This window comes from Henckelia pumila, chromosome 4 (assembly GCF_033568475.1).
Source record: "Henckelia pumila isolate YLH828 chromosome 4, ASM3356847v2, whole genome shotgun sequence".
NCBI lineage: Eukaryota > Viridiplantae > Streptophyta > Magnoliopsida > Lamiales > Gesneriaceae > Henckelia > Henckelia pumila.
This window is the reverse complement of record NC_133123.1, coordinates 69897959-69921268: the sequence shown is the minus strand read 5'-3', so window position 1 is coordinate 69921268 and position 23310 is coordinate 69897959. Positions and strand designations below refer to the sequence as shown.

Below are 23310 nucleotides of genomic sequence, written 5' to 3'. Positions count from 1 at the left end.
ATTACATTACACTAGAATTATTTAAAATGACTAAAATTATAATTTAAATTAAAAATATTTTTTTACGCTTAAACATATATTTAAGCTTCCAGTAATCGCTCTTTCTTAAAAAATTTGAAGTTTGACTCCATGTTTCGATACACTTTAAGCTTTTTAAAATTTTGATTTCACGTCGTGTAAAAAAAAAATTAATAATGCAAAATCACTAATCCGTGGATCCTCCAAACGCCCATTTGCCGCGCGTAGGATAAGATACTATAAACAGATCATCGGTCCGGCCCCCTCGCCTGGCGGCAGCGAATTTCTTCCCTATCTGGTCAATCGCTCGGCGGCGATGGAGATTATGGTGGCGATATTCACTGCACTCCTCCTATCTTCCGCCGTCGCTTCCGCGGAGGACTTCTCCGATGCCTTAAACCGCCGGCGTGTGCCATCTACAGATGGATTGTGTGCAAATGTTATCCAACTCTCTGGATTCCCTTGTTCAGAGCACACCGTAAGTAATTTTTTCATTGTACATGAAAGTCCACTTCAAAAGTATTTTGAACGCGTGGCGTGTTCCACTTATCATTCTTGTCGAACATCCATGTGAGAAGTTGAAATTAGGGTGTTTAGTTGTCTTGTGCTCATATGGCAAAGAAACCCCATGAACAATGTTTTCGTTCCTTCCGTCACCCCAGAGGAAAAGGCGGATGAAATGTTTGAGGAAATTTATTGCTGGGTGAAATTTCTTGTTTTGATGAGTATATTCAATCCTTTTTTCTTGGCATTCAGCTACCAGTTTTTCCGTTAAGTAGATACTTGAGTTGTTGAAAGAAAAATGTGATGGAATTTGGTTGTCGATGATTTTAACTTTTTCCTATTCAATGGTTTTGATTTCAGTGATATATCTGCATGATTTGATATCTGTCTACCTTAAGTAGTGTTGTTTTGATCTGGTTTTTGAGTTTGTTTTCTGATTCTGTCTTGTTGGATGACAGAACTAATGTAAGCTACTTGGGTGGAATGAATTGCTGGATGATAGAACTAATCCTTATGTAATGATTTGATCTAGGCTCAAACAAAAGATGGATACATATTGGGTCTCCAGCGCGTTGCATCTGCTTCTGGAAAGGAAGCAGGTCCTCCAGTTTTGCTCATTCACGGGCTTTTTATGGTGAGCATTTTCTTGCTTGTCATTGCCGATTTGGTCACTAAAGACCAAAAGAGGATATTAGAGAGAGGTGTTTTGCCATGTGCATTTTGCTTGGTCACGTGAAATTAAATTTTAGGATACTGCATGCATATGGATTAAAATTTACGTGAAAGTCTTTGCTACGATAACATTGATTTAGTGCCTTGTATCCTTCTTGAAAACTTTTCAGAATTCCCCCTTTGTATTAATGGTTAAAACATACTTAGAATTTATACCTGCATATCGGTTTAGAAGGATTGAAGAAGTATTTTCGATTTTTGCCTAAATTTACCAAGTGCCATAATTTTCAAGAAGTGAAATGCAAGTTTGCCATATGGATTAAGGACTTCATCCTTTGTGGTTTATGTGCTTTTACATGACTTTTCTTTTGGTCGAACTTAAATTTTTGTTGGAGTTCTCATCGACATATGATATTTTTTTATTGGAATCAAGAACTGGAAGCAGCAAACTGGTGGCAATCTATTCAAATTTACAGAAATATGCAAATTTAACTGATCATAACTTTATTGACCGTGTCTCTTGTAAAAATTGTGTGTGTGTGTTTTAAATTTGTATGTAACTTTTAACTTTTTTACCAATTAATAACATGACTTTTGTTTCTGATCAAAAAAAAAAATTTGTAAAAATTGTGTTTTGTTTTAACAGGAGGTGTGTATATCTCAGAAGTGTAAAACTAGTATTCTGTGTTGTATGTTACTAAATTGAGGTGCACATTTAGGCTATCTTTTCTCTATCGTCTGTTGGACTCATCCATGATACTCATGTTTATCATTAATTACAATTAAAAAGTGATCCTTATATTTGGAATTGTTTTTTCTTTAACGATCATTTGTGCAATATATGGAGTTGATAGGCTGGTGATGCATGGTTCCTGGACTCCCCAAATCAGTCATTGGGTTTTATCCTCGCCAATCGTGGTTTTGATGTCTGGGTTGGTAATGTGCGTGGAACACGCTGGAGTCATGGCCATGTATCACTATCGGAGAAAGATAAGGTAAATATGTTCCCTATCGGTTCTAATCATTATGAACGTACTTGTATGTTGGTTGATGAGGATATTCTCAAAGCCTGTATGGTCTGTGTCTTACGATTTAATTTTCTCAATTTTCTTTTTAAGACCTCATTATATTGCGATTTAAAATCTTATTTAAGTAAGAGATAAAATGAACACACTTGCAGTAATATATTATTCCTATTCATTGAAAGATTAATGCCATGTTTGTAGAAAAAAACGATTTCCATGTGTTATGCTATAGTTATGTTCTAAACTGAACAGGAGATCTGAACTTTCTGTGTGTAGATCTTTTGTTTGTAGGCATGGATTTATTGCCATGGATTTGAAATTGCTAATGTATTTTGTTTCAGAAATTTTGGGATTGGAGCTGGCAGGAGCTGGCTCGTTATGATCTGGGAGAAATGATTCAATATGTGTATTCCATTACAAACTCCAAAGTCTTTGTTGTTGGACACTCGCAGGTCATCCTTCTCATGGTTTCCTTGAAGTTTCATTCTATAGTGCATGTGACATTGAGTTCAAGTCGTTCTCTTTTGCTTTACAGGGAACAATTATTTCTCTCACTGCCTTTACTCAACCAGATATTGTAAAAATGGTTGAAGCTGCCGCACTTCTTTGTCCAATATCATACTTGGAACATATCACTGCTCCATTTGTCCTTAGACTAGTTAAAATGCATCTTGACGAGGTCTGTTTCTCATGCCTTGATCTTTTCATACGCATAAATTTTCCTAATCAGGCTGAAATAATTTTTATTTTTTTTTAGTTAATTCTAGATATGGGCATTCATGAACTCAATTTCAAAAGGTATTTCATTTCTTTGCAGTTTTACCTGTTCATTGGTTGTTGTTTAGTTCTTGATAACCTTTTAATTTTTGTATTTGATGTATTCAGTGACTTGGGCACTCGCATCATGGATATGATGTGTGATGGACACTTAGATTGTGATGATATGCTTACTTCTATTACAGGTTCAAATTTTGAATATGGATACGAAACTGTTCTTTTTTACAGTAAGAGTAACCTCGTCTTAAGTTTGGTATCGATCAAAAGCTGACGATATTATAGACGTGGCACAAACAGGTCTTGATTCATATATTTACTGTGTTCTGATTGTTTTAAAGGCCTTGTTGCATGAAATTTTCAGGGAAGAATTGTTGCTTCAATAGCTCTCGGATTGATTCCTACCTTGAATTTGAACCTCATCCAACATCTTCCAAGAACTTACACCATTTATTCCAGAGTAAGCACTTTTGATTCTATATCTTCTCATTACCTTTGCTCCTAAAGCATTTTCTGAATCAATATCTAGTTTCCTGGATTTCGCCTATTGGAAGGAGCGAGAAACGGTGAATGAGAGTTCCATTCTTGGTTCAATGCTACTGTAACAAGCAGTGTCAATCACTTGTCAAATTGTAAAACAAATATGCACAGATTTTATTTATTATTTGGTTATTGGGATTTGGGACGCCGAAATTTTAATTACTCTTTTGACAGTGATCCGTAAAGGAACTTTTGCGATGTACGACTATGGCATGTGGAAAAATATGATGCAGTACAGCCAGATAAGGCCACCAGTATTTGATCTGAGCTCCATACCGAACTCATTGCCAATCTGGATGGGCTATGGGGGAAATGATGCATTGGCGGATGTTGCTGATGTCCAGCACACTCTCAAGGAACTGAAATCGAAACCGAATGTGCTTTATCTTGAAAACTACGGCCATATAGATTTCCTTTTGAGTACAAAATCAAAGCGAGACGTATACGATAGTATGGTTTCATTTTTCAGCTCCCTTGGAACATTTAGCAGTTCTTGACTTCTTTCTGTTATTGCATGCGTCTTGGAACATTTAGCAGTTCTTGACTTCTTTCTGTTATTGCATGCGTATTGAAATACATTCTTAGAATTCTGAACTTATATTGTACATATTTTGAATTCTGAACTTGTATTGTACATATTTTATTCTCTGCACTGACATGTTTATGTATGTAAATGTGTTTTTGTGTATATTTTATATTTTTATTTATTATTAGTTACTTATAGTAGATAAATTTGAATGAACTGGAAAGTAAACAAGACACAAAGAACGCTGGATTTTAACGTTGTAAAAACCTTTGTCCACGGGATCACACTCAGAGATCAAACAAATCCATTAAATATCAAAAAATTACGATCAAACAAGGACTTGTTTAAAGAAAAAAAAAACTCCCTTTTGTTAGGCGAGCATCACTCGACTTTTCAATACGTCTTCTCGAACCTGATTCGATTCATTAATTGTTTTTTCTTGAGAACTACACCTTCCTCTTCCATGCAATGAATCAACAACACACACGCACCGCATACATATAAAGTCAAATGATCTTTAAAAACCAAATACATTTACCAAATTTGTGACATGTTTTATGCTCGATTTTTTTTTAAAAAAAAAACATTTGGTTTTAAAACATCATTTATTTTATATAGAGTTTTACGTTTAAAAGCATATGTACACTTTAAGAAATAAGATGTTTTATGTCTAATTTTAACATTCGATTTTAAAAAGATAATTTATTGTACATAAAGTTCTACGTTTTGTGAATTTTTACATGGTGTTAAATACGATTGATTTTTCAATACTCTAAATTGCAATACTTTTCTACTCCCATGAATGTGAAATTGAACTTTAAATCTAGGCCATGAAATTAATTTGTCAAAGAAATGAGTAGAATGAGGTCTTATTATGGATCCAAGATCCTCATTGGTTTAAACCCAAATTTGTGGAGTGGGTTTGGTTTTAGTACTCCCCAAAGTGGCAAAACTTTGTTGAATTGATGCCAACTATCGATTGTGGATTGACACCTAACATAGAGGCGGCAATATTATCCAAGGTTCTAAAAAACGTGAAACGCGTCGAAACGTGAAGATTAAGTTTCAAGTTTTTCAAGTTTAAACGAGATTACTACGAGTCTACGAATTTAAATGCAAAAAAACGTTTTTAATTTTTATTAAAATTTTAATTATATTACTTCAAATAATAAATAAAATGATAAAATTATCATAAATTTAATATTAAACGAATAAATTTCAAGTTCTAAATAACATAAAAGTATTAAAATTATATTAATTAATAGTTTTCTACATATCTAAAAATAACATAATAAAAATAAACTCGTTATCAATTAATAATATGTTCTACAAAGCGTGAAAGTAAGCAAGCGTATGTGGTATTAATAAGAGCTTAAACGTAAAAAAACGTTTTTAATTTAAACTAAAATTTTAAATATCTAACACAAATTAATAGAGTAAATAATGCCTAAATATAATAAATTTATCTGAATGCATTGATTTTTTGCCAAAGTCTAATTCAATTTATTATATCCTTCATTTTATATCAATTGTCATTAAATACAAAATCAATTTAACTATACTACTTTAAGATATTAGTATTAATATTCTTGAATATGTACTGCATATACTCATCATTGTTACACTTAACTATTCAATATTGTACATTTTTTACATTGCTAGCATTACTACTTACTAATAAATTTGATAATTCGTGTTATTAATCAATTTTGGTATTTTAAAAAAGTACACTTAAGCGTATTTAATGATACTTAATATGGTCAACATGTGTTTGACCGTTTTTTTACCGTTTTTAGTCGAAACAAGGCGTTATAGAGAAGTTTCAATTTTAAACGAAATTAAACGATATTTAATCAAGTTTTTTAGAACACTGATATTATCATAATTGCTCTTGCCTCTCTGCACTTTACTCGATTCTTACTTATTTTGTTTGCCAAAATACATTATTTCTTATACTAATAATAATATAAGTAAGCACTGCAAAAATTTAACGCTTTTATATATGTAGCTTCTGGGTTAGTCCAATATTTAATAGAAATGGTTAAGATAGATTTGAAATTTAAATTTTAGACGAGTAAAACTTGTTAGCATCACACGATGGGATAAGCCATCGTGAGTGATGAGATGATAAATATGAATGATAAAGGATGATAAATTATTTTTTAATTTCAATTATTCTCATGGACGAAATGACATGAATGTTAATGTTGTAATCAGATGATGAGGTGGTAGGAACCTAATCATAAATTAAATTTTTTTTTTGTTTGTCGTAGAGTATCATTGTCATTGATTCATTTTGTGTATTATCAATTTTAGCTTAATTATTCCAATGAATCGTTATTGTGTTTAAAACAATGTTCTAAAAAGTTTGATTAAGCCTCGCTTAAGCTTGAAATTTTGATAACGCTTCGCTTCGGTCAAAAGCGGTAAGAAAATGGTCAGACATAGGTTGATCATGTCAAGTGTCATTAAATACGCATAAATGTGATTTTTCTAAAAATCAAAATTGATTAATAAAACGAAAATAGATTATAAATTAGCGTTTTTACTAGTGAGTGATTGTTAGCAATGTTAGAAATTGTAATAAACTGGGCTGGCCCAGTTTATTCTTGAACTCATGATCTTCTCCCCCTGGTGGGGAGTTTTTGCCCTCCCCAGGATTCGAACCTTGAACATTGCATTTATGACCTGGAGTGCAAGGTTCGAATCCTGGGGAGGGCAAAAACTCCCCACCAAGGGGGAGAAGATCATGAGTTCAAGAATGAACTGGGTCAGCCCAGTTCATTACAAAAATGTATAATATTGTATGGCCAAGTGTAGCGATGATGTGAATGCAGAACATATTGAGGGATTTTACAGCTAATGTTTTAAATTAGACCAATTAATTTAGTTTATGTTCGATGACACGGGATATAAAATGAATGATGAAATAAATTGAATTAGAATCTCACAAAGAATTAATGCATTACACTTGATTTGTTTAAGATGACTAAAATTATAGTTTAAATTAAAAATGCTTTTTTACGCTTAAGGTCACAGTAATCGCGCTTAAGCTTAAAAAGCTTGAAGCTTGGCTCCTACGCATCGACATGTCTAATATTCTTAAATTAAATATACTCGGATTAGAATTAAATAAATTCGAATTAATTAAATAATCCTGGCCTTTTGCATTTTAGCCCTTCAAACTTCGATATTTGCAAACCAGTCCCTGATCGGGTTGTATCTTCAAAATTAATCTTCTTTAATTCCCGAAACATGAAATTTAATCTTAAATTCCATAAATATTCAAATCGAATATTTATTCTTTTAATTTAAGAATTCTCGGAATTTAATTCTCAAAATCCATAAATTCTCAAATTAAATATTTTCGACTCGAAAATTAAATATATCATTTCCATAACCTCTCAAATCAATATTAGCCCATAATATGGAATTTAATTCTCAAATCCCATAGTTAATAATTTAATATTTCTGGGTCTTACAACATGCGTGCATCGATACGCTTCACACTTTTTATAACATTAATTTAAAAATGAACTCGTGGTAATGAATTATTTAAATGAATCGTTATTATTTCATGGTGGACACTTGATTTTGCCTTTCATTTCCATTAACTTGTTCTCGTATCAAATTCATTTAATGTCCTTCATGGCTACAGTCTAAGGTCTACATCATACTTTACTTACCTCATATAGTTGATTAAATTACTACAAAATGCTAAATAATTTTAATAGATTATATTATTATTATTATTATTATTATTATTATTATTTAATAAAATTTCAGGAACGTTTTGCTGATTTGAATAATACCGATATACATATATAAGAATTGTTCCCCGCACTCAAGGGTACAATGAAACCATGAGCTAGCGTCAGGATCATTTCTAAATAGTTAAATTTATATACATACACACATTTTTCCTCTAGCAAATATTACGTTTAAAAAGACCTGTTTAAATGTTGTGTCGTCTACTATTAATACTAGCATCTAAATACACGCTTTGCGTATGTGATATAATATATAAATCTTATGTATTTTATTTTATTTTAAATATTTGATTTGAAAAAAACAAAGATAGTGGAAAAAGATGTTAGGAAATGAATATAGTGATTTAAATCGTTTGATTTGAAAAAACAAAGATAGTGGGAGAAGATGTTGGGAGATGAAGATACTGAGGCTGAATTGTTTGTGTCCATTTATCCAACAACAATGAAAAGAGAAAGATATTTTGAAAGTATAAATGTAATATTATAATTGTGTCATCATTTACATACTAAAACAATTTTTAAAATGTAAAGAAGTATTATAATATAATAAAGATAAATTAATTCGAAAAACCACACGTTACTCAAAACGTTTATTTATCATGTATTGCTTCATGTGTTTGATTACACGCTTGTTTTTCAAAATCAAACATTGTAGTTGGCTCCTAAAGCAAGATTTTGTATTCGTCTTTTCCTCTTTGATGGATCCTTTTCCTAACTCCGAATCATTTTCTTGACAACGTGAAAGTGGTTCTTTGGAAAATTTCATCTTGTATTAGCAGACTTTGGTTCTTTCAATTTGCATTTGGTTTGTGTTTCTTTGAAGAAAAAAAAATTTGAATTTTGTTTATTTAAAATTCAAACCGTGGTAATAATAATAATAATAATAATAATAATAATAATAATAATAATAATAATAATAATAATAATAGTAAAATCAAATAGCGTCGTATTAGGGTTTAAAATTACATTATCATGCCAGTATAAGAATAGTAAGTTTCTGTCCACAGGGGCATAGGTGGGTTGGTAAGACCTGAGATGATGTGGGAAGAGACGCGAGTTCGATCTTCGTGTGAAACATATTCTCTGTTGAAATATTGTGGGGGGTATGCTCTAAGGGTTGAACCATGTTGCTCCCTCTTTTAGGTCCGTGTTGCTTGTGCACATCCCTCGATTTAGCTTTCGCATGAATCAATGGGTCTCTAACTCATGTGAAATGGGGGGTCCCTTTTGAGGTCAACCCTTTTTTAATAATAGTAAGTACCTTAATGCTACATTTAAGAATTCAAATTTGATTCAAACACGTGAGCTCGATCAAAAATTTTAAATTAATTGTCCGTGTATAATAATTTTTTTTAACCATGTATAAATATAATAATATTTGCATAGGATAAAAAATTGGATCAATAAATGTGTAACATTACAAAAGGTGGTCCATGAATTCTTCATCAATTTCCTTAAATAGAACATTAATATATTTTTTTATTATTCATATTTATTTAGACAAAATTATAAACATAGACAACCATTTATTTTTATTTTACATTAAAAAAACACTTAAACTAATGATTGTTTTCTCCCATAAATTGAAATACTTGGAAGTCAAACGATCAACATCAATAGCAACAATTTCAAATCCAATAATCTATAAATTCATGCACAAAATGTAGGAACTTCACATTCTAAAGACGCAACAAAAATAATTTCCCCGAAATGGAGAAATCATACAAATTATTCATCTATTTTCTTCTTTCTTGTCTCCTAATAATGATTTTAAAGCCCGATAACTACCATGCCGAAGCCCGGCCCGTTGTCCAGAAGTCAATATGGATTGAAGAGCAGGTAGCCTCGAAGGATTCGGATATTTCCAGCTCCGGACATGGGCTTAATGATCTGACGAACAGTTTCGTTCGGATTTCAAGCTCAGGCCCAAGCCCTCCAGGAGATGGACATAAACTTGTACATCACCCACTAACGAAATAAAACCATATTCGCTATTGGGACTTGGGAATTGCAAAATCAGATTTATTCTGCTATGTTTTCATGCTTAAAAGTTTTTGCTGTAAGCAATCTTTGATAAGATAGACAGATGTGCGAAACATAGTATATCGATTTAAATTGTTAGTGAAAATATAATAAATCGATCCATCATTTCATACTTTTTAATTAAAAATATTATTCATCTAGTTTTTCTCCTAGTTTCTTGCAAAGATCTATTTCTTGTAAGACGATTTCATAAATTTTTATTCATGAAACATGTCAATCCTACCTATATTTATAATTAATAATAATATTTTAACATAAAAAATAATATTTTTTTTGAATAATTCAAATAAAAAACTCGTCTCACAAAAAACAATATTTTTTTATAAATAACCCACATAAACTTCTCCTATTAAAAAAAAAAAAAACCCCAGAATAACATGTTAGCCCATTCACTAGAACCATCTACTAGTTGATCGACCAATCAAATGATCCATCCATCTTCAAAATTTTGACATTAGTTCATAGACAGTGTAAATGATTTGGTGACATTTTGATACTTTAGACTTTAGAGTATATATTTGATATCGAAACACAAACCAAACGAAACCAAACGGGACCAAACCAAATCAAAACAACGCACAACTGATCTTTTGGTTTACTAGGGGGAATCTCGTATGCTTTTATATAACTTCAAGCCGTAAAAGAAACTCAGTATTCGAGACTCTAATCTAAAAGCCCGCCCGTTTGGCATATACATGAGATCGCGTGCATTGAAGAATTGCAAGCAAAATTTCTATGATTAACAACAGTTCCTTGTTCCCTGTGCCCAACTACAATGTCACTCGCAATAGGACAAAAAAGGCTAACTATACCTACTCGTTCTTTGCAACAAATGGCAGCTCTTTTCCATCTCCTCCAGTACATGAACTTACAAATCAACCGTCCTTGTGTTCTCGGAATCTTCTTTGGTCATGCGTGGCGTCTGAGATGTTAGATGAATCTAGTGCAATTGGCTAAAGTACATGTTCATGAAATATCTCGATGGATTGAATCCACTCAAAATTACTGCAAAAAAAGTAAAATCTACATCTCTTTGTTGAAAAATTCGAACACATATTAGAATATAGAGTGAAGATGCTTACAGATGGGGAAGAGTACAAGGACGATGCCAATTGGATATAGGAACAAAGTGGTCCTCTCCAAGAAGGGTAATACTGCATTAGGGAGACAAATTATCCTTTAAACTTCAAAAATCCCTTCCGTGGAGAAAACTTTGTGAGATATGTGGGAGAACAAAAGAATCATTATTTTGAAGGATGTCATGTATTTCTGAATACGTTAAACTTAATCGCACTAATAATTAAAAAAATAATCAAACTGCCTAAGCTGTAAGAAGCTTGTGACATTTATTATTCCCAACAGCGCTCGACTTGATTGCATATATGGTCCTCCTGGCTTTTAAATGGGAAAGCATTCTTTGCAAACCAGAAGAATCGCAAAATCAGATGAGTTCATAGCATAACATGTGATTTAGGTGGAAATGACTCAGTGTTTTCCATCACAAACTCTGAAGTTAATGAGCTGAGAAAAGTTTATACAAAGCCCTTAATCTTTTGGACATTTCATGAACGTCATTATAGCCTAATGCCTTCACTTTGACACAAGATGGAACAAATAACTTGATGAGGTCCATAGCCTAATCCGAGGGTCAGAGACAAAAGGGCATGATTAAGAAATGACTGTCATTATTCATTAACCAAATGAAAAGAAATTGTAACTCATCTCACCATCATAACCCAAATAATTTAGGTAATGGTAGTAGGAAGTTCCCACCATGAAGAGCAAATTTGATAGTAACACCGGGACAAAACCATGAGCCAGTAGAAGAGGTGATAGAAAATAATGAACGACTGCAAAATGCAAAGACATCAGTAAGTAAATGATAGGAGGAAAAACCATAAGATAAGGCCCATTTATTTTATACATACCGTATAGCAGCACAAACATAGGGAAGAAAGAGTTGAGGTGTACGTCAAAAGAATACAACCTTCACAAAGTCGGGTCAACATTAAGTTAGCAGGAAAATTAAAGGGTTCTTCTTAGCACAAAAACATCGTACAAATTAAGGTATGAGGCATAATTTTACTAACATGAGAAGAAAACAATGTTATGAGATATACAGAAACCAAAGATATGCAGACTAACTCATGCAATAATACAAGAGATTAGCAAAAGATCGGAACTTGCCATTCCACCCGTTGCTCCACGACATGACTGTTCAGAGATTCTTCTCGAAGATAGTTGTTAGTCAAGAGCCTGGACAAAATTTGACAAATTTGGTCAACTAAAACTCTTATCATCTTCGAAAACTGTCAAAAGTTCTGAACTAGCCGACAAAGATCTGACTGGTAAAAACTTAAATTAAGACAAGCATTGTCATAGAAATGTAGCTCCTCGAAAAGTGATACGATAAAATCGAGAACATAGAAAAATGCAATAATACGAAAGACCACTCTACCCATATTCATATTTTCCTTACCAAAAACAAGTAGCCAAAATTGCGCCTGTCACAAGGAAATGGAAAAGCAATACTGAAATAACCACAAAAACAGCATGTCCTGCACTATGATCGTACCTGAATAAATGATAGATGTCAAATAACATCATTAGAATACACATGAAGAATTGCAAGGGGTGAAAAGAACACAACACCCAGAGGTTCATTTGAAGAATTGACGGTATTGCAATCATTTAAAAGAACATTATGTTGAACATTTGACCTCAGGTGCAATATAATTTATTGATTTAATCTTCATTTAATAAATCTACTAGCTAATAATGTCGACTGCACAAGTTTGTTCAAAACCAAGATCATGAAAACAGTGCACTTACGCAGCACAATAACCAATAGTAGCAACTGACAAAAGGAGACTACATATCACAACAAATGCAGGATCATCACGTGCCCACTGATTCTTTGTTTCTACATGACACAAAAATGGGAAAAAGTATTAATAACAACTAAAGCTTAAAAGAAGTTGAATTACAAATTATCTTGCTTAATAAAGTGGTGCATAAAATTTAAAGATAACTCAAAAAGAAATATAGTAAGAAACTGTTACATATGAAACCATCCATTCAGCAGAAAAATGCATCCATGGCAAAAATTGACGTCCACAAATGAAATATAATGATCTCATAGAAATGTCGGTTCCATAAGTGTGATAAGATGCAAAGTAAAAAAACTTACGCTTGTGATACTTGGTGTGTTGATATCTGCGTTCATTGAACAGTTTCACATGCAAAATGAAAAAGATTATAAATCAGAAAGATTAAGCAAGGGACTGCTAAAGTTTTCTGGTGCTTTATTAAGATAACATAGATTGTTATACTACTAGGAATTCTCAAATTATACCAATAGACTGCTTCTTACATTAACAAAATCATCTGACTTCCACATACGACAACCCACCACAACAAAAATTCTATGACTTGTGAATGCATATAAACTCTCTCTATAGTCTATACCACTTCGGATGTCCTGGTAGTTCTATAAAACAAAACATGAAGAGACGATATCATTTTTTTCCCTTTTAGGTCATCATTCTTTTCAAATAGGTGATGTGAAATTCAGATCTGAGGTGTTTATTACAGTGAAAAAAAGTTTTTGTTCATATATGTAACACAACACTGGTAAAATTCGCTTTGATGTAAACCATATTGCGAATACAGAATAAATAGCAAGTTTTAACTACTTAAATCATGGCAAAAATGAAGCAACAACCTTTGGCTTAAAGAATAGCTTTTACTTGGTTGAAAAGGTACTTACACCTCTCAGCCTATTCACCTATATTCCCAAATCACAATTATAAAGAGACGGGTGGTCCAAGCAAAGTCGAGATGCATTAGAACTAAATTCAGGTGACCTTAAGAGCACTTTTAGATTTTCTCAATATACACGGTATCTAATAAAGGTAAGTAAGCCAACTCAAACTAAATATTATAAACAACATATAACAATTTAAATGATTATGGAACACCAACAGCCATCTATGGAAGATAGAAACTCACACAACTTTTGGAGAAGTGCATAGATGAAGCATTTGCCAGAAAGTATATTCAATATCCATTTGTTGCCACTACATTGAGCCATCCAAAAAAATGTCACTGATTTAAAATCAAAACAGAGGCATTTATAGACCATAAATACACAACTACAGACAGTCAAAAGTATCGGCACGCTTCTGAGTGAAAAACAAAAACAGAAATGAAGAAATTACATGGGCACAAGAAATTGATTTGATATTAACCACACCATATCCGAAATTAAATCAAGATACCACAGCTAAGATAATAGTTACAAAAGCAATCTTCAATTCATCCACTAACTTCAAACTTGCGTGCCTACCCAAACTAACAGCCCACCTAGGATTTCTTCATGTTTTTAAATACTAGCCTATATTAAACAAAATTTAAACAGCAGGTTACTAATATCCTTCACTTAAGAAATAATCTGATGACAGCACCCCATAAAAAAGTCTGCGAAAATGTAACCAAAGACTTGGCAATCAGATACACACTTAAAAAACCAATTACACACATACATTCTTGAAGTGTATCTCCAACTCATTGAATTTTAATATTTAGATGGTGTAACACCACAATAAAGATCCCGTGCATCAGTTAACCAGAGATGCCTTTGACTCGTGATTTAGCCTGAAATAATTTGGTTTTTTAGGGTTCTGGATAGTAAGTGCAAAATACTAGGCTCTGAAATTTTGAGCCCTAAGGTTCAGCACTGAATGCAAACTATTAGCATTCCAACCATATTGACATGAGAAAAGCACTAAAGGCATTTATCAAGCTGAATAATTCAGCTCAGAGCATTGATGTTATTAGCTCAAAGTCACAATGTTCTATTTGCACACAACATCTAGGCTCTTCAAAGAAAAAAACAATGAATAGGGAACTACTCGCCCAATGCTTCTCTCTATTGCAAAATGCCAAAGTTAATAATCCACATAGTTATTGTGAATATATTATTCCCTTACAGGACTCTTACAATTTTAGGGGGAAAATTGAGGAATTAACCTTGGTCAACCATTTTTTTAAAAAATGACCTCCTGCGGTGTATTTGAAATACACTAAAAGAGGTTATTTTTTAAAAAAAAATGGTTGACCGAGGTTAAAAAAAAAATACCCCCAATTTTAGGCACCATAAAACAATAAAGCTCAAGGTTGATTTATTTCCTTCAGAACTCAAGCTTGTTTATTTCTCCTAAAAGAGCGTGAATGCATCTTGTATTCCATGTTCCAAGAAAGAAGGTTGTGGAACAGGTTTTTAAACAGCTAATGAAAGCGATAGCATATTTTTTCCTTCGAGAACTCTGGTTCAATCAGACTTCTGGCAACTAACCGTCCTAATATCAAGCAAGGTTTGTGGAACGATATTGTTGTTGATCTACAAGAATATAAACACAAGTCTAAGATCGGGTTCTTCTAGCTACTAACGACTAGTGAGTATAGCATGGAGGGGGTGATCATGCTAGTAGCTGCAGAACTTCCAATAAATCAATTTGGAACAGGCGGTCAATGAAATACGAAGAACAATTGTCATTTAGAAAAGTACATTAATATGTATTTAAATAATACAGTAAGGAATTATCGGGAATGTTCCGATTCCGCAGCATTACAACGAAGCTGAAATAGCGGTAACGAGACGTTCCAGCTCAATTCCCCGAAATTCCAACTTCAAGCACCAAAGAACTCACATTACCTCAACTAGAGAAACAAAACAAACTGAAAATAGAAACGATACACATAAACATTACACATTTGTTCCTCTATTGACTCGATCAAGCTCGGGTCCTTCACCCACATAATAATGACAACCGGAAAAGAAAAATCACCGAATCAAGACACAAAATCCTCATGACAAGGTGAATTTCACCATCAAAGATCAAGATCAGATCTGTAAAATGTTTCGTACAAATGGAAATGTTAATTACCTTAACTATTCTGCGGAGGTACTGGGGAAGGACCGAATTGGGTCGGGCATGAGCACCCGAGCGCCCCTTCGCCGATGAAGAGGTGGGCAGCATCTTCTTCTTCCTCTCAACTATCTTCTTCTGGTTTTCGATCGATTTACTGCGAGTTTTGGTGTTGCGAATTCATGGATGCAGAGATCTGTTCCATTTCTGGTTCAATGGAGTACTGATATGGATTGGGCTTCAGCTGAAATCTGGAGTAATAGGCAGGCCCAATTAAGTTATTTTAAGAGTGCAGTCCTGAATTAAATTATTGTTTTGGGAAAATTTAAATATAAAATTTCGTGATGATTGCACAAATACACAATCCATACATACATACACACGTATTTGTTATTATTAAATTCAAACTATTATTTAAGAATGGTTTAATTTGGTGAGTATTCATGGTAGATGATTTTTATGACATAAAAATCACAACCGCAATCTTTCGAAAAACATTAGATAAATCTAATATGCACTCTATAAATCTTCTACCTATGTTGACCAACCAAACCGCAAATAAAATGTTGATGAAATTATACGTACTTTTTCGAAAACTCCCAATATCCGATGGTTAAAAAAAAAATTGTGATGCGACCCTATCACAACCATTGGAATTTGGATCGATATTCGATACCCAACATAGGGTCAAATAAATCTCAAAGATTAATAATTCGCGCACCCTGTTTTTTTTTTTTCCATTTGGGAAAATTTAATCAAATCAACAAAGATTATACACTCAACTTGCAACATGAAATCATCTGATCCTGGGTCCAATGTAACTTGTTTCCCATGATCAGATGTCCAATCTTACACAACATTGACGCAACACCATCAACCTACAATTCATAGCAAACTAACTATTCTTTCTTTTATGTTTGATTGGTTAGCTCACTTGGGTTCGGAGATGGAGCCTAAGCATCGGACTCGTCTTCCTTGCCTCTTAAGTTTCATCATTATCTGAATCTCCATCCTCGTCTGATGATCGCTCATTCGGACGATCTTCTCCACCTTCGTTCAGTTTGCTCTTTTTCTCTTTCTTTCTCTGTTTCTTCTTCTGACGTCTTAAACGTTTCTTCAGTGTACGTTCCTCTGCAGCTTTTAATCTTTCCTCTCTTCTCTGGTTGAATTCTGAGATTTCTTTCCTTTTGTGGTAGTCGACGTCCATCCTTGCTAGCCGGTCTTGTTCCTTCCGCCTCATTTGCCGATACTGTCACCATCAATAACCCAACAAAATTTTTAAATATTTGTAATTATAATTAAAGTAAAGAATCGAGAATAATATGTCTGTACCCGATAACATATAGTTAATAGTTTCAAGTTTTCATAGTTTTGAAGATGTCTAAAAGACATGTAGAAATAAGAGGACCATAGTTTCCAACTTTTTGCACTAATTTGCTATATTCCCTCAGGCTTATTTTCCTTACTTCAGATGCTACCCTGTATGAACCCAATTGAAACTGCTAGCTATATCAAGTTAGTTTAAAACAAATGAATCTAACCAAAATGGTGAATCACACGTTTCTAGCCTCTTCTCTAAAAAGAGAGATTCAACAGAGCTTAAGCACAAAGGTGGATAAAACACGATGATATCAAGTGGCATATACTCTAGTTACCTTCATCATTTCAGCAGACAAAAATCACCCCCAAAAGTTACATTCTTCATCGTTCTTAAATTCTAAAATGATCTGATAAAGCTCCGAATAACCAAGACAAACAAGCTCCAAGGCCATTATGACTCGACTACACAGAGGCATGGAACTCTAAACACCTTTCAGTCTATGTAGCATGGGTACTTTGAAAAATAAAAAAATTAGAGTATCGGGTACGACACGCGGATACGCATGTCGGATACGGCAAAAACCGTGTCGTTGACTTTTTCAGGTTTGACCAGGTGGGTACGGGTTGGGTACGGATTGGGTACGGCCCGGGTACGTTTTCCGGGTACGGCCCGGGTCAAATCGCAAAAAATTTTAAGTTTTAAGGGTGCAATTGAAAAATAAGAAATTTATAAGGACTTCTGATTAATATACTAATATCAATTGGGTTTAAAAAAGCCCTAAATCTTCTATTCTCTCTTCGTTCGTTCCTCTTTCCCACTTTCTGCTTCTCGTCGTCTATCATCACCAACCCACTGCTTGAAGTTTTCCACTCGCCGGCCGCTGCCGGACGTCGCTCATCGCACACAGCCCTCCACTCTCCAGTTTCTGCCAATTTATTCACTTGATGGATGAGAACCCATCAATCTTTAAGTCACCCATATATATATAATATTATATTTTTTTAATCATGGTCGTATCCTAGCCGTATCGTATCCTATATTTTCAAATTTTCCCGTATTGCCGTAGCCGTATCGTATCCGATCCGATACCCGTATCCATGCAACATAGCTTTCAGTTTAAAAATTGCATTCTATCTTCTTCATTTAACTTCTGAAATATTTGATAAAGATTTTCAATAACAATCACCAGCAGTTCCTATGTTCAGACTCAACTTCATGAATAAAAGTGCACAATAAGAACCACCGCCACTGCAGAAGAAACTTAGTCATGGCAAATCTAATCGATTACTCTGAATAGTACTTAAAAGATGCACAATTTTCATCAAACACAACCACGAAAATTGCACAAAACATGCAAAGATATGGCCTTGGGACTACATTGTTTTTAAAGTTATAGTGATTGCTTAGCGGTGGTTACAAAGTAGATATCATATCAATCGCAGAAACTAGTGGCAACCACTACCTGATGGAAATCACCCGATCCTGAACCGGCAGAACTTCCCGAGGTGTTGTTGACACGAACTGGAACACATTCGATAATGCGGCGGAGCTTGATTTCGAGATCCTCGTCTTCTGGCGCAGCTACAGGCGGTGCGTACTCTACCAAAGCAGATGATGACGAAGAAGAAGGTGGAGGCCGTGGAGGAAGCGAAGAAACCGCCTTCTCCGCCACTGGAACCACCTGATAGCTTCCGGCAGCTACGGACGTCGGCCGGCCGGACGAAGACGACATTTTGGGGAAATCACTACGAACCCATAAACCCTAGATTCTGAATCTTGGATAGTTGATTTGGTATAGATTCCTGTTTCCTGGGGAAGAACATTTCCGAATCCTTTGATGATTGGGCTTCAGGGCCTTGACCCGAAAGGCCCAGATCATACCAGATCATTAATATTAATTAGCAAAACAGGCCACAATGTGTGTGTAAAATAATATCAACATTAAAAAATAAAAACATATAGATAATTCAAATGATTTTGAATTTGAAGTTTTTGGTTTTTCTATTTTAAAATTATAAACTGCAGAAACATGGAGAGAGAAATGAATGGAAAGTTAGAGGAAAAGAAAACTGATTGTGTGCACGTTTATTTATTTATTTATTTTTGGGTCAATTTTGTCCATGAACAATAAGAAGGGGGTACAAATGTAATTTGATGATGGTGTCATTCAGGCGGACCGAATCAGTTTTTATATGGGCCAGATTTTTTATAAAATAGTAAAAATATATACTAATAAATAAATTTGATTTAAAAAAAATTAAATAAATTTTATTTGAACTTAAAATTGATAATATCTGTATAAATCACATATATAGTGAGAAAATGTATATAAAATAAATATCTCTTTGTGGTTCAATCTAAAGTAGGAGAAAATAGCTGAAGATACCAATAAATGTATTTGAATCAATAGATTTTAGATGGATCGGATAAAAGTATTTAAAAATAATTGGCAATTTTGTTCGAAAATTTCAAATGTAACAATTTTATACGACTTCTTCGTCAACTAACAGTGAAATAGTTTGAATTTGGTCGATATTCAGTTTATACAATACCATTTTTACGTATATTGGCCTTCACTCCGTGGTATCGATTTTATTATTTTTTTTAGCTGAAAACGCAAAATATTATTCTAAAAAACTTCAGTATTATTTTTTTAAAAAATAAAATAGATCAACTTTGTACATATTTATAATATAAAAATAAAAATAATATTTTTTATATAAAATGTAATATTTTTAGTATAAAAAATAATATTTTTATATAGACGGCCCAAATAAAAAAATCAATCTCATATTAACTCGTGACACTGTCTCACATAATTTTTTGTGGTTTTAAAAAAAAATTTGGCTTGAAACCACTTTGATCTTGTTTAAATATAAAACTATTTACCAGGTGTTTTTTAGCACAAAAGTATTGGCTAAATAATCCTCGTTGGTGACATTTTCCATTTTTCGATTCAGTGGCATGGCCACTCACATATACTGGACTTGTTCAATCCTTCAATGCAGCCATAGAACAATTACGAACTTAAAAATGGAAATTATAAGAAGGGTTTCCTTTTTCCAAATGCTGGCTATGTGATACAAGTTCAGCACGCACGAATCCGACGCAAAAGGGTTCACCTATAAAAAGATTCAAGCTCGAAGTTGGATACAATTTCTTAGGCCAAACACCAACCACTGAACTGGCTTATGAACCTCATTTTCACCAGTGATTCTAAGCAACCAAATACCTCATGCAAGCTTAGGACTGGGAGCACTTTCCGAAGGCGGTATTGTGACAGATCGCAGTAGCTCCAACGAGCTTATCAGCCCCAGAAAATGTGAGAGTATAGTGTTTGCAGATGCCTGTAAAACAATCAAATATAATGAGAAGATAACAGATTTACAAGCCAACGTCCTGAGGACGAATCTAGCAGTAGCCAATTCTCTCATCCCCCGATGAGAAGATAATTTGAACTTTCACAGTAATTTTTCTAAAAATCTATTTTTCAAACCCATATCCCAAAAAACCTAATTTCCCAACTCTTTGATGCAAGACGCATAAATCAAATGATCAGTAATAGTCTGAAGGATACCTGCACCAAGAAAACATCCAAGGCAAGAACAGGACTGCTCCCAGGAGAGGAACCTTGGTAATAAGGATTACCTGAGGTTGTAAGAGCTTTGGCCACCAATAAACCGACAGTTGCTTGCATACCGAGTATTGCCGCGCCCATGCCCAAGAGATTTACAACTATACCATTTTTTAGACTTCTTACAACATCCGCACGAGGTGGCGCCTGGAGGAAAATTCAACTTGCAATAAGTTGACAGGACATGAAATAACCAGCATACTAAGTTTATAGTTTATACCAAATGCACTGATATACTGGGTTTCTTCCGTAGGTGGATCTTGGAATTCGGAAGACGGGAGAAAACTAGTGGGATGAGGAAGGGTAACTGAATGGATTTTTAGGGGGTGAGACAATCTTTAGAAATTACAAACAAACCTTTAAAATTTTATTTGGATTTTGAAGAGGAGACGATTGTCCCCCACCCCCTGGTGGGTCCACTCACGGTCAGTTCGTGGAGGGAGCTACCAAATTATAGATCATAGAAGACTAGGGCAGGTAGCCAAGTATTTGAACTTGGTTATATAGAGGTTATGGAAGCACAAGTACAAGCACACACTGTTGGCAACGGACAAAGCTCCACTTGCTTGATCAAGTTTGCATAGCGATTGAAATAAAATTGTGGACATGTCCTGGATTACATAAGTAACATGTTCATGTGAACCAGCCATACAAGGATTGCGAACTTGGTAAAAATCTAACATAAATGTTAAAATCTTCTGAACTCACAGCCAAGGATTGAAAGATTGATCTCATCCTAAAGAATTTGACCCGTATGTATTTTATTTGTGTTATTAACATCTTTTTTTGGTAAATAATACAATATAACACGACGTCAAAATACTACGATAATCATCTTGTCAATTTTGATGTATCAAGAAAAGTTGGTAGGTCCCTCGAAAAAAACCATCTTTTCTGGCTTCCCTAGAGAGTAAAGATATTTCCTTCAGGAAACACCCGCTTTATTTGGGAGTTAGGATTTGGCAGGAAAGGAGATGTCTCCTCCCTTCTTTTCTCTCCCAACTTCCAAACCAAAGTTAAATTTTTCAGCATTGGTCCTCAGGCAAAATATGTTAGCTACTTTCAGACAAGGAAAGAGTATAACTTCTTGAAATTGAACATTTAAGGCTCCGCCCAAGTAGATAAAAGTGGGGGAAAAAATCAACAGATATACACAATCATAAGTAACAATGGGATCACATATTGTTTGAACTAGAGGGAAATATGTAACGCTGGCCAACTGAAGCTCAAACATTAAATCTAACGCTACTTGTGCATAATTGTACATTACCTTAGAAGGATCGTTGGCTGTTTTCCGAAGTTTCTCAGATAACCTAATATAGCCGAATGACCAGAACACAGATATGAATGCAGCTGCTATACCACCAGCAGTAGAGTAAAAGGTAGCAGGCGACGTGATCTTCCCAGTGATAACGACAGAAAATGAAAGGATCGTGGCAGAAACTACCGTACACACTAGCTGTCCCCAGAAACCAAAACTTCCCCATCTCTTGAAATTCCTCGAGGTGCTCTCTAATCTCTTTGAAACCTAATATGGACATTTCAACTTAATGATTGCTTCAACAATTGGGACCCCTCATTATACTAATATACTAAGCAAATCTAATAAGCAGGATACCAAAATCTGGATTAAGTTCACTTCTCGCATTTTTTAAGATCATTCTTCTCTGATTTAATGGATTATTACATAATTTCAATAGAAGACCCCAAATACAAACTTCATCAGCTTCCAAGACATCTAGTTAAAATGCTCAGCGAAACAAAAATAAAAAACACTTAATTGAGAACAAAATCTGATCTTTAATCCTAAAACACCTAACATGAAATAATCACAACTCACAAGTTCATCTCCGACAAACCACAATATCGTAAACCCTAAATTCAAAACATGAAACTTGAAAATGATAAAAGTCTCAACTCAGATGTCACCAGAGAAACGTCAATTAAGGAAGGCCATTGCAATTCCCATCCAGGTAAAACACACGCGTTCAGAGAGAGAAAGGGAAACAACATACCTGAGCGAGTTTTCCATTTTCAGAATCACCATTGGTAGAGCCATAGCCAGCAGAAATGGGAACCGAAACTGTGGGTTTCCTACTGTGGTTATTGAGAATAAAGTAAGGAGAAGATAAACCTCTAAGACAATTCAAAGAAGAAAGAAATGAATGAGGATTTATGGTGCTGCTGAAACGGAGTGGTCGAGAGGGAAGAAGATTACACGGCAAGGGCTTACGCAGCGCCGCCGCACACGGCGTAGGTGGTGGTGAGACAGCGGAGCGAGCTGCAGGCAACAGTAGAGTGGGCATAGTCGCGTTTCGGGAAGCAAGTTCTCGATTCGTCTTCAGCGATTTTAACGTCTTCGGAGTTTTTTTTTAAAAAAACAAATAAATTGTTTTTTGATGTGAAAAAATAAAAATTTATGGTAAAAATTAAAAATTTCAAAACTTAAAATATATCAAACTCTACATTTTATAATATTTTTCTCTCAACTCAATTGTGTATTTCTTCACAAATGGAGAGACCTATTTATAGATCTCATTTGGAGATTAGTCC

The 23310-nt window shown here is 34.1% G+C and overlaps 4 protein-coding genes across 5 annotated transcripts; 1 reads left to right on the top strand and 3 right to left on the bottom strand.

Moving 5' to 3' along the window:
* The first annotated feature begins 201 nt into the window (after nt 1–201).
* LOC140865509 (triacylglycerol lipase 1) lies at nt 202–4228 on the top strand. The gene is made up of 9 exons (XM_073270179.1): nt 202–496; nt 1055–1156; nt 2049–2189; nt 2561–2671; nt 2755–2898; nt 2977–3017; nt 3105–3181; nt 3358–3453; nt 3708–4228. The coding sequence occupies exons 1-9, from the start codon at nt 335–337 to the stop codon at nt 4028–4030; spliced, it is 1197 nt and encodes a 398-aa protein (XP_073126280.1). The 5' UTR covers nt 202–334; the 3' UTR covers nt 4031–4228.
* Nucleotides 4229–10468: 6240 nt separating this feature from the next.
* LOC140863998 (uncharacterized) lies at nt 10469–16045 on the bottom strand. 2 transcript variants are annotated; one of them, XM_073267853.1, is made up of 10 exons: nt 15821–16045; nt 13884–13951; nt 13063–13088; nt 12705–12795; nt 12352–12447; nt 12060–12128; nt 11801–11859; nt 11600–11722; nt 10955–11026; nt 10469–10877 (listed from the first exon to the last, which is right to left on the bottom strand). In XM_073267853.1, exons 1-10 carry the CDS (start codon nt 15911–15913, stop codon nt 10813–10815), a joined length of 762 nt encoding a protein of 253 aa, XP_073123954.1. In that variant the 5' UTR covers nt 15914–16045; the 3' UTR covers nt 10469–10812. The 2 variants fall into 2 exon arrangements, with proteins under 2 accessions (XP_073123954.1, XP_073123955.1); XM_073267854.1 differs by having other exon boundaries at nt 13884–13979; nt 15821–15950.
* A 407-nt stretch (nt 16046–16452) lies between these two features.
* LOC140866294 (uncharacterized) lies at nt 16453–18987 on the bottom strand. The gene is made up of 2 exons (XM_073271263.1): nt 18586–18987; nt 16453–17051 (listed from the first exon to the last, which is right to left on the bottom strand). Exons 1-2 carry the CDS (start codon nt 18853–18855, stop codon nt 16785–16787), a joined length of 537 nt encoding a protein of 178 aa, XP_073127364.1. The 5' UTR covers nt 18856–18987; the 3' UTR covers nt 16453–16784.
* A 1030-nt stretch (nt 18988–20017) lies between these two features.
* LOC140865425 (protein TIC 21, chloroplastic) lies at nt 20018–23089 on the bottom strand. Its single transcript, XM_073270069.1, has 4 exons — nt 22773–23089; nt 22028–22285; nt 20701–20904; nt 20018–20470 (listed from the first exon to the last, which is right to left on the bottom strand). Exons 1-4 carry the CDS (start codon nt 23061–23063, stop codon nt 20357–20359), a joined length of 867 nt encoding a protein of 288 aa, XP_073126170.1. The 5' UTR covers nt 23064–23089; the 3' UTR covers nt 20018–20356.
* Nucleotides 23090–23310: the final 221 nt, after the last annotated feature.